The sequence below is a fragment of the Octopus sinensis genome, unplaced genomic scaffold (genome assembly GCF_006345805.1).
Source record: "Octopus sinensis unplaced genomic scaffold, ASM634580v1 Contig20002, whole genome shotgun sequence".
Lineage (NCBI taxonomy): Eukaryota > Metazoa > Mollusca > Cephalopoda > Octopoda > Octopodidae > Octopus > Octopus sinensis.
Window position 1 is genome coordinate 20001 of NW_021836804.1, and position 12500 is coordinate 32500.

At 36.7% G+C, this 12500-nt stretch overlaps 1 protein-coding gene across 4 annotated transcripts in view; it reads left to right on the forward strand.

Annotated features, from left to right (window-relative positions):
* LOC115232210 (UPF0462 protein C4orf33 homolog) overlaps positions 1-12500 on the forward strand; it is a 28273-nt gene that overhangs the window by 6768 nt on the left and 9005 nt on the right. For 2 of the 4 annotated variants that reach the window (XM_029802052.2, XM_029802053.2), the window contains exons 2-4: positions 2873-2911; positions 7916-8133; positions 12346-12403. In XM_029802052.2, the coding sequence (XP_029657912.1) occupies positions 2873-2911; positions 7916-8133; positions 12346-12403 (315 nt within the window). The remainder of the gene's footprint in view (positions 1-2872; positions 2912-7915; positions 8134-12345; positions 12404-12500) is intronic. The other 2 variants (XM_029802054.2, XM_036500295.1) reach the window with 1 other exon arrangement.

Genomic DNA, 12500 nt, shown 5'->3' on the forward strand with positions numbered 1-12500 from the left:
CGGCCGATCTGAGATCTGACGTCCTCGTTTGCTGACTGGGTTGGAGGGCTGTCTCTCTTGTCGATGAATAGAATGTGCTCCGTTGAACGGAAAATGCTCTGTTCCTGGCTAAGAGTTATTTTGACTCTTATTTCTAGCCGTGCTGGTGTTGGCTTGCACGCTTAGTCACTTTTAGTAACAGTTGTGTGTGTATATATATATATATATATATATATACGTGGCAGTGGAAGTGTTGAACAGATAGGACTAGGAGCTTCAGTTGTGGCCATGCTGGGGCACCACCTTGAAAAGGAAATACTTCCGTCCGTAGCCACCCCCCTGCCAATTTTCTCCCAAATTTGTTTATTTTTGTAATTTTTTTTTTTTTTCCAAACAAATCCACATTTTCGGATACGGAGGTTCCGGAAAATTGCCAAAATTCGGCATTTCCCCACCCCCTTTCCCGCAACTTCTTCAATTTTGACTTTTTTCCCCAACACTAACCCTAAAACCCTAACCCTAACCCTAAAATCACGTGGTTAGGAAACAAATTTCTTGCCACACAAGGCATCTTTTATTTGTTTTATTCATTGGACTGCGGCCATACTGGAGCACCACCTTGAAAGGTTTTGAATTGAACAAATCGACCACAGTACTTGCTTTCTAAAGTTTGGTATATATCCTATAGGCTCTTTTTTGTTGAACCGCTAAGTTACAGGGACGTAAACAAACCAACAGCAGTTGTCAAGCAGTGGTGGGTGGGGCAAACACACACACACACACACGTGTGTCTGTGTGTGTGTATGGCAGGCTTCTTTCAGTTTCCTTCTCCCAAATCCACTCACAAGGCTTTGATCAGCCTGGGGTTATAACAGAAGCAACTTGCCCAAAGTGTTATGCAATGAGATTGAACCCGAAATCATGTGGTTGGGAAGCAAACTTTCTTACCGCACACCCATCCTTCTGAGCTTGATTCAAATAAGTACCAGTCATGTACTGGGGTCAATGAAAGCGAATAGCCTCCATCCACTCGACTTCCCAAAAAATTGCAGGCCTTGTGCCTTTTCTGGAAAGAATTATTATTAATGTAGAAAACTGGAAGATTCTTTAAAGCATGGGAGAAAAAATGCTTTACTCTCTCTCTTTTCCTCTTTTACTTGTTTCAGTCATTTGACTGCGGCCATGCTGGAGCACTGCCTTTAATCGAGCAACTCGACCCCGGGACTTATTCTTTTTGTAAGCCCAGTACTTATTCTATCGGTCTCTTTTGCCAAACCGCTAGGTAACGGGAACATAAACACACCAGCATCGGTTGTCAAGCAATACTAGGGGGACAAACACAGATACACAAACACACACACGCATATATATACATATATATGACAGGCTTCTTTCAGTTTCCGTCTACCAAATCCACTCACAAGGCATTGGTCGGCCCGAGGCTATAGTAGAAGACACCTGCCCAAGGTGCCATGCAGTGGGACTGAACCCGGAACTATGTGGTTGGGAAGCAAGCTACTTACCACACAGCCACTCCTGCACCTATGATGTTTGTGAATCTTTGTGATGTTTGTCAATCTTTCCGTTTTGAGTTCAAACTCCACTTGATCTTTCATCCCTTCGGGGTCAATCAGAAAAAGTACGAGTCAGTTAAAAGGGTCGATGTAATCGAAGAAGCTTTCACTTTTTAAATTGCAGGCCTCGTGCCCAAATTTGAAAACATTTCCTTCTTTTGTTCATTTACTTGTTTCAATCATTTCACTGTGGCCATGCTGGAGCACTATTTTTTAGTCGAACAAATCGACCCCAGAACTTATTCCTTGTACGCCTACTACTTATTTTATCAATCCATTTTGCTGAACTGCTAAGTTACGGAGGAGATAAACATACTGACATCGGGTGTCAGTCGATGATAGGGGTACAAACACAGACACACACAAATACACACAGACACACACACACACACACACACATATATGATGGGCTACTTTCAGTTTTGGTCTACCAAATCCAGTCGCAAATTTTGGGCAGCCTGAGGACGTAGTAGAAGACACTTGCTTAAGGTGCCACACAGTGGGACTGAACCTGGAACCATGTGATTGGGAATCAAGCTACTTACCACACAGCCACACACACACATATATATATATATTTAAAAAAGGAGATGTGGAACACGAGTTGTGATATATAAAAAAAGGAAATAAAGAAAATGCTGACAAATAATTTAAGTAAGAGCGAGTGTATTTAATTAGGTGAAAGTTCTTTTTACCGGTTGCACATTTGTTATGCTTATCAAAAGATATTTTTTTAAGAGAGATAGAGTTCCTTTCTGATAGATTTTTTTCTCTTATCTGGGATTTTTTTCTCTTATCCTTTCTGATAGATTTTTTTCTCTTATCCAGATAAGAGAAAAAAATCTATCAGAAAGGAACTCTATCTCTCTTAAAAAAATATCTTTTGATAAGCATAACAAATGCGCAACAGGTAAAAAGAACTTTCACCTAATTAAATACACTCTCCCTTACTTAAATTATTTTGTCAGCATTTTCTTCATTTCCTTTTTATATATATATATATATATATATATATATACGTACACATATATGACAGGTTTCTTTCAGTTTCCCTCTATCAAATCCACTCACAAGGATTACAGTCGGCCCAAGGCTAAAAGATAAAAGACAACCACTTGAATGGTGGTTTTTAAGTGCCACCGGCATAGAAGCCAGTTTGTTGCTCTGGCAACAATCATGCTCGGATAGTACTCTTAGCGCTCCACTAGCACGGATGCCAGTCATTCTAAATAGACACTTGGTATATATATATATATATATTCTTGAGAACTGAATTTTTCACGACCTTATGATTTTTTTTATTTTTCATTTTTTTCCAGTTACAGTTTACCAACAAAGAAATCTTCAACTTCTCAACAGTTTGTCTTCCTTTCATTAATCTACAATTGCATTTCATTCTATTTTCAATGTTTGCCCTGTAATCTGATAGCATGCTTGTAACGTGGTGATCTCATTCTCGCTCACAACATCATAAGCGGAAAGTGTAACCTCTCGAAAGAGCTGTTCTTCACTCCTGCTCCGGAGTGTCGGCTGCGGGGTCATTCCGAAAAGCTCTACCTGCGACGATTTCATCTCAATCAAAGGAGAGGAGCTTTCTCCGTCCGGGTTGCGGATCCGTGGAACAAGCTTCCAGACGAGATGGTGAAGATGCCGACGACCGCTTTGTTCAAAGTCTCCCTTGACCTCAAGTGGCCTGAACTCTTTACATGAACACCACCCTGTACTTAACTCCATGTCCCCCTACATGGCCTTGCTATTTGCTTTTGAACCAAAAATTAACTAACTAACTAACTAACCCTACAACATAATTGTGTTCAAATTTCACCCTGCATTCATCCCCAGCAAAATCCACATGTAGCCTTCCTTCAAGTCTTATTCATACATGTTTGCATGGTCTCATATTCTCTCTGACTCTCTGTCCATCACACGGTCACACTGCTTTCTTGCCTTGCAACAGTTTTCCATTTGCTCAGAGTACTTGAATTTCTTGCGCTTTTCTTTTTGTCGTAAACAACATCACATGGAGACAGGGAAAGGAGAGAGGTAGAGGCAGAGGGACAGAAGAATTAGGGAGGGACAAGTAAAAAGAAAAGGGACAGAGTGAAGTGAAAGAGGAGGGGAGGTGAAAATGAAGAGAAAGCCAGGAAATGTGAGAGAGAGAGAGGTGAAAGAAAGAAGAGTGAGAAGAACAAAGTGTGAAGCGGCTGATAGAAAGAAAGAAAGAATGAAAGAATAAGAGTCGTACAAAATTTATATATATTTATATATATATATATATAAATATATATATTAGAATATATATATAATAAAAATATTATATATATATATATATATATATATAGAATATATATATATATATATATATATATATATATATATATAATTATATATATATATATATATATATATAGTACTTACACATAAGAGACCAAAGTGTACGTACACTGCTATATACTCTTTACTCATTTACTTGTTTCAGTCATTTGACTGTGGCCATGCTGGAGCACTGCCTTAGTCGAGCAAATCAACCCCGGGACTTATTCTTTGTAAGCCTAGTGCTTATTTTATCAGTATCTTTTGCCGAACTGCTAAGTTACGGGGACATAAACACACCAGCATCGGTTGTCAGGCAATGCTAGGAGGACAAACACAGACACACAAACATATACACACACATACATACATATATATATATATATATATATATATATATACATATATACGACGGGCTTCTTTCAGTTTCCGTCTACCAAATCCACTCACAAGGCTTCGGTCAGCCCGATGCTATAGCAGAAGACACTTGCCCAAGGTGCCACACAGTGGAACTGAACCCGGAACCATGTGGTTGGTAAGCAAGCTACTTACCACTCAGCCAATCCTGCGCCTGTATATATATATAAAAAAGAATGGAAAAAATGGGTCAACATGTTTCCATACACCTTCTGCCTACCAAACTTGTTCACCTGGCATCGTTCGGCCCAACACTATTTCAGAAGACACCTGCCCTAGGTAACAACATTCCGTGCAACAAACTAAAATTAACAGCTGTGACACTTGGTTTTCTATCCACTGCAATCAACAGCCATGAAGTGGGACTGAACCAGTGATCCCCGGGGTGAGAAAACAAGCTTCTTAACCATACAACTAGGCCTGCACCTGTGTTTGTTTTAAGTTAATTACAAACCTAATTTTCATAACGATGTTAGTGTACTTTAATTTTAATTAAAGCAGCGATATTCTTTAGATTTGCATGAATAATTGTCGAGTTTATTTATATAACAGTTTAAATTTTATGCGATCTGCGACATTATTTTTTTTTGTTTTGTTTTATAGGTAATAATTAGTGTGTGACATTAACATGTATTTGGGTGGGTGGGAGGGGCTTGCTTTGTTGTTTGTTTGATTTAGTTGTTTGTCGGTTTTTTTTTTTATATATATTTTATTTTCTGGTTTTTAATTTCAGTTTTCAGATTTAAATGAGTTACATGCACTTTGAATGAATCAAATCATAAAATTTACTTTTTGATAAAAATTGTAAAATTAGATCTAAATGGAATCATTTCGATAAAAGAAAAGAAAAATTGGCAATTATAGAGATAAATTACAATAAATTAAATAATATATAACAAATAAATAAAATTCATAAAATCAAAAACAGTATATATATATATATATATATATATATATATATTCGTAAACAACATAAAATGAATGAATCCAAGCGTGAAATGTAAATAGTTGGAAAATTAAATTAATTTAAAAAATTAATTTACTGTTAAATTTTAGGTTTTTTATAAAATTTATTTCTTCTGTTACTAATTTGTTGGTTTTTGTTTATTTTTCTGTTTTGAATATTTAAAAAAAAAAATTTTTTTTTTTTTCCCAAATATCTCTGAAAAAATTATTCTTTTGATGTATTTATGGTGAATGCTTTTCATGGATATACTTAAGTAAATGTGAGTGCAAAACACACACACACCCACACACACACACGCACACACACACACACACACACACACACACCTCATACACACACACACACAAAGGCTTACACACATATATACCTGCATACCCACATGTATAATGTATAATGTATGTATGTGTATGCAATGTATGGGTGTGTGTATTATATATGTGTGTATGTGTATATATATATATAATATATATCATATATATATATTGTATATATTATATTATATATACATATAAAATATAATAATATATATATTCTGTATATATATAAAATATAATAAATATAATATATCTATATATATAATATTTAAATAAAATATTATATATATATTATATATATAGATATAGATATATATATATATATATATATATATATAATATAATAAATATAATATAGATATCTATATATATCTGTGTGTGTTTGTGTGTATATGAGTCGCGTGTGTATGTATGTTCAATACAATATAATAATAGACAGTCAATTGTTCATGGCATCAAAGCTTTTCTATATTGTTTGTATATAAATGAGTTCAAATATAATTAAGCCTGAAATCACCTTGAGAATTAGTCTAAAGTCACAAGTATTTATGGAATACTCGGTCATGGGCAGTGTAATTTAATGAGGAGACTTTCCAGTTGATGGAACGGCTCATCATTTAACTATCGAGCATTTAGACCAACCATATCAGACTCAGATACACTACCTGGTTTATGTCCGACACTGCCCAGATCCAGCCTCTCACACCTACCCGATAAAATTAAAAACAAAAACAAAAAAATTCACATCATTAACTCTTTACTGTTTGGATTATTCTATCAAATTTGTTGCTTATTTAGTCACATTATGTGGAATCTATCCTGCATTATCTTGTAGACTTGATGTTTCATTATGTGTCTGTGTGTGTGTGTTTGTATATATATATATATATAGGCGCAGGAGTGGCTGTGTGGTAAGTAGCTTGTTTACCAACCACATGGTTCCGGGTTCAATCCCACCGCGTGGCACCTTTGGCAAGTGTCTTCTGCTATAGCCTCGGGCCGACCAAAGCCTTGTGAGTGGATTTGGTAGACGGAAACTGAAAGAAGCCTGTCATATATATGTATATGTTATATATATGTATGTGGTGTTTGTCCCCTAGCATGCTTGACAACCGATGCTGGTGTGTTACGTCCCCGTTATTAGCGGTTCGGCAAAAGAGACGATAGAATAAGTACTGGGCTTACAAAAAGAATAAGTCCCAGGTCGAGTTGCTCGATTAAAGGCGGTGCTCCAGCATGGCCACAGTCAAATGACTGAAACAAGTAAAAGAGAAAAGAGAAAGAGAATATATATACACTTTTACTCTTTTACTTGTTTCAGTCATTCGACTGCGGCCATGCTGGAGCACTGCCTTCTTTATCGAGCAAATCGACCCCGGGACTTATTCTTTGTAAGCCCACCAGTACTTATTCTAGGTCTCTTTTACCGAACCGCTAAGTAACGGGGACATAAACACACCAGATCGGTTGTCAAGCAATGCAGGGGGACAAAACACAGGACACACAAACACACACATGCATGTATATTATATACAACGGGCTTCTTTCAGTTCCGTTACCAAATCACTCAAAAGGCTTTGGCGGCCCGAGGCTATAGTAGAAGACACTTACCAAGGTGCCACGCAGTGGGACTGAACCCCGAACCATGTGGTTGGTAAACAAACTACTTACCACACAGCCACTCCTGCACCTATATATATAAATTTTGTACAATTCTCTTATTCTTTCATTCTTTCTTTCTATCAGCCCCTTCACACTTACTTCGTTCTTCTCGCTCTTCTTTCTTTCATCCTCCTCTCTCACATTTCCTGGCTTTCTCTTCATTATCGAGTTTATTTATATAGGAGTGGTTGTGTGGTAAGTAGCTTGCATACGAACTACATGATTCCGAGTTCAGTCCTACTGCGTGGCACCTTGGGCAAGTGTTTTCTACTGTAGCCTCGGGTCGCCCAAAGCTTTGTGAGTGGATTTGGTAGACGGAAACTGAAAGAAGCCCGTCGTATGTATATATATATATATATATATATATATATATATATATATATGTATATGTGTGTGTATATGTTTGTGTGTCTGAGTTTGTCCCCCCAACATCGCTTGACAACTGATGCTGGTGTGTTTACGTCCCCGTAACTTAGCGCTTTGGCAAAAGAGACCGATAGAATAAGTACTAGGCTTACAAACAATAAGTCCTGGGGGTGGGGTCAATGTTCTCGACTAAAGGTGGTGCTCCGGCATGGCCACAGTCAAATGACCGAAACAAGTGAATGAGTAAATAAGGAATACATTTGACAGAGTGATCTGAATGCTAAAGGGTCTCACGTTATCTTCTTACAAATCTTTTTTAACAGAAGGGGCCAAGTGAACAGACCAGAGGACCACAGACATGAATTTGAAATCACTAAGCTATGGGATGGAACTCCCCTTAAAAAAGAAGACACAGTAAAGTTATCTATTGAGGGAATTGACAGATGGCTAAGACTCGAAGTTGAGGCTCCTTTCTACAAGGATCCAGCTCCCCCAGGTGGAAAATACGGAGAAGCATGTCCTGAACTGTATAACTATGAAGGTGAGTATTTGGCACTTATTAACCTTTCCTTCTTGGATTTCTTTGTTTTAATTTTTTTTCTTGTATTTGCTTGTCATTAGACTGTGGCCATGCTGGAGCTGCCACCTTGAAGAATTTTAGTCAAACAACTTGACCCCAGGACCTATTTCTCTTAAGCCTGCTACTTATTCTATCAAATTTTTTTGATGAACTGCTAAGTTACATAGACAATGCCAGTTGTCAAGCAGTGATAGGAGCAAATCTAATCACACACACGCACACACAAACACACACCACACACACACACACACACACACACACACACATACACACACACACACACTGTGTATGTTTCCATTTACCAAATCCACTCACAAGACTTACCCAAACCCAGGGCTATAGTAGAAGAAACTTACCCAAGGTGCCATGCAGTGGGACTGAACCCAGAATTTTGTGGTTCGGAAGCAAACATCCTACCACACACCCAAGCTGGCATCTGTTTTCCTTTGCTTTTTTCTTTTCTTCAAATGCTGCTGTGGTTAAATTATTCTTTCATACTTTTGAAATGAAGTTGAGATAATAAATACCAGTCGTGTCCTGGGGTTAAGGCGCTGATTTGGATCAATATTGTTCCTTTCCTCAAATTTATGACCTAGTTGGCCTCCACCTGTTTGGCAAGTTGGGGCACCCTCATACTACAACAGCAGTGACCAGGGTTAGCTTGGTACTTATTCTATCAGTCTCTTTTGCCAAATTGCTAAGTTACGGAGATGTAAACACACCAGTATTGGTTGCCAAGCAACTGCAGTAGGGAACAAACACACACACACATACATGTATATATATATATATATATATATATATATACGATGGGCTTCTTTCAGTTTCCGCCTCCCAAATCCATTTACAAGACTTTGGTCAGCCCAAGGCTATAGTAGAAGACACTTGCCCAAGGTGCCACACAGTAGGACTGAACCCAGAACCATGTGGTTTGGAAGCAAGCTTGTTATTACTACACAGCTATGCCTGCACCTATAACATATATATATATATATATATGTATATATATATATATGTATGTATGTATGTGTGTGTGTGTGTGTATATATGTATATGTATATCTGTGTGTTTGTCTCTCACCACTACTTGCCAAACAGAGTTGGTTTGTTTACGTCTCTATTACTTAATGCTTTGGCAAAAAAGCTAATTGACTAAACGCCAGGCTTGAAATGAAAAATGAGTAGTGTGGGTTGATTTGCTCAACTAAAAACCTTACAAGGTGATGCCCCAGCATGGCCACAGTTCTGTGACTGAAACAAGTACAAGATGGAAAAAGATATCCCAGAATGATGCAAATTAAGATGAAGCTTTCAAAATATAAAAGTCATAATTAGCAACACTGAAAATTGACATATCACACGAATTAAAGATTTATTTTAATTAGACGAGTAATATGTGAAAATTTGGAAGTATACAAATGATGTGAAATAAAATAACAGAATATATTAAAAAAATGTAATGCAATGGAAGGAATATTAATCAAAGCAGAGAAGAATTAACAGATGTATAATAATGTGGATATATGAATGTGGTTTTTCTTTGAGTTTAATTTACTGTAAATCCTCGAGTATAGTCCACCCTTGAGTATAATACTCAGGGGATCTTTAGGAGGTTGTACCTCTGAAAAACCTAAACCTTGTGTATAATACGCACCCCTTCTCTAACTTGAGTCAAGGAGATCTATATAACGTCCTTGGTTTGTAAAAATGTATACAGTAATGTCCTTTATTATTATTGTATATATAACATAATGCAAACGTGTAGATTTTTTGTGCATTTTGTTTGCAGAAAATAAAGAAATAACAGTAAAACGTTTAATAATGTTGCTTACTGCAAGTTATGGATTTCTTTTATGACTTCATTGCTTTCAGGCTTAGCTTAAGGTATTTTCGCGCCCGACATCACAAAATGTGTCTGAATAAACATTGCCGGACAGCAAATAAAGACTCGGACATTGCTTAGAAAATAATTTTCATTTTTAACCTCGTATATAATACGCACTAGGGATTTTGACCTTTAATTTTTTGGGGGAAAATGCGGATTATATTCGAGGAGTATAAGTGTTTTTTGAGAGAGTTCAAGCTGGTTGCTAACAAAAGGAGATTTCTTGAGTTTAGAGAGTTCCTGGTTTTTGTAAGTATGTCATTGTGTTGGTGTGTTGGTTGAGCTATCGATCCATACACACAAGTGTGTATATTATATGCACACCCTCGTATGTATGTATGTCATTGTTCCGTTTTATTTCAAGATTTTCATGCCAACAGAGAAAGAGCCAGTTTCTAACCAAGATCCAAGGCTTTTTCATCAGGGTTGGACCGAGGAGGGGGCCTGAGGGACATATACCTTCTTCAAGAAAAGAAGTGTGCCCTTATTACTTGTAATTTGATTTAATAGCTGTGCCCTTCTGATCTAGTGCCCTTCCTTCAAAAAATTCCTGAGACCACCTGTTCATTGGAATTTCAACAAAATCAGCGGGGTATTTTTATATGTATATGTGCAGATTTGTATGCATGCATGCATGTATGTATGTATTTATGTATAGGGGAGTGTGTATGTTTGTATCTCTTTGTGGGATTTTTACAAACGAACGTGTGAATGACTTCTCTCCTTCTCATTACATTTGTACTTTTACTCTAAACTATAAACAAACTCTTTTCATCTCCACCCAAAGTCATTTACAATAAAAAAAACAAAAAATATTTTTTATTAAGGGGAGACAACTTTTGTTGACTTGACAGAAATATCCAGCATTTGGCTCAAATTTTAGCTGTTTCCCATTTTTAGTTTCTTGGTATTCCCTGCATAACAGTGCTTTTTTAAATTTTTTCGGAAATTTGTATCTGGTTTCAATTTCACCTTGGTCCATTGTTACACTATGCGCAGCCAATGTGTCAGTCTACATTTATTTAAAATGTATAAGAAAATGTTTGAAGATTTCAAGTTCGTATCAAACTTTGTCTCCTGTTAATTATATCTCCAGGTAGAGCCAGGATCTGGAGTTTTTAGCTGCACATGAATGCCATTAGCTCCCCTGGTTATTGTAGGTCTTTACTTTCGTAACAATATTCCATTTTATCGTAAGGTGGGTTGCTTCTCTTGGCTTTTAGGACCCCAATACACTTCAAAAGGGCTGTAGTGTTTCATTTAGTTCTGGGACTTAAATTAATGGATCTGCATATGTGTATATGTATTTATATTATATAGAGGGCACTGTTACACATAGATGCCACGTGCTAGGAGGGACTCTTAAAGTCAAAACTACTAAAATAAATAAACACATCGCACCGATACAGACACACACATGCATATATATATACACTCACATACAGGGTGTTCAAAAGTCTCTCCACAGTGATTTATTTTCATCCTGCACATCACCATGGGGCCACTTCAAGAGTTTTTCAGTGAACAATATTTCGAAGGGACTTTGGCCACCAAGATCACCTCATTTAACACTGCCAGACTTTTTTTTCTGAGGAGCTAGTAGTGGATCAATATATCTATATCTATCTATCTATCTATCTAACAATCTATCTATCTATATATATATATATATATATATATATATATATAAGTAGTTGAATGAATTTTCTTAGTATGGATAATTCGGTTAACCGATACCTGGGTAGCAAATTCACCTCAGAAAAACACGGTTGAAGCTACATGCCAAGGGCAGAGATCACGTGCTTTCGTGTGGAAATTTGTGTGTTTTTTTTTTAAATCGTCGTTCAACTCCATTCTTTCATACATATATATAAATATATATATATATATGTGTGTGTGTGTGTGTGTGTGTGTGTGTGTGTGTGTGTGTGTATGTATATATATACCCAAGTAAGCACATAAATGTGAAACAAGGTAGGGAAAAATAGTACTCAAATACTGGAGGTAGATTAATATGCTTTATTAATAAAGGTGCAAAAACATCACAGAAATATCACAAAAATCTACAACTCAGAGTTTCACATTCCTGTTCATCAGGCAGTTGTGATCAGAACTGCCTGATGAACTGTGATGTGAAACTCTGAGTAGTAGTTTTTTGTGATATTTCTGTGATGTTTTTGCACCTTTATTAATAGAGTATATGTGAGTGTGTGTGTCTGTGTGTGTATATATATGTATGCATGTATATTCTGTTACGTTTTATATTTTTAAATATATTGTTTTTGCCAGTTGTTGAGGCCTTCTTTCTGAATGACTCAAACCAGTACTTGGAAGTGGAGTTGGCACCGTAAGTAGGATCCGCCTATCTCTCGTCATCACCATCAACATTGTTGTTCTCATTGTTGTTATCATCATCATCACCATCATCGTCACCATCAACGTTG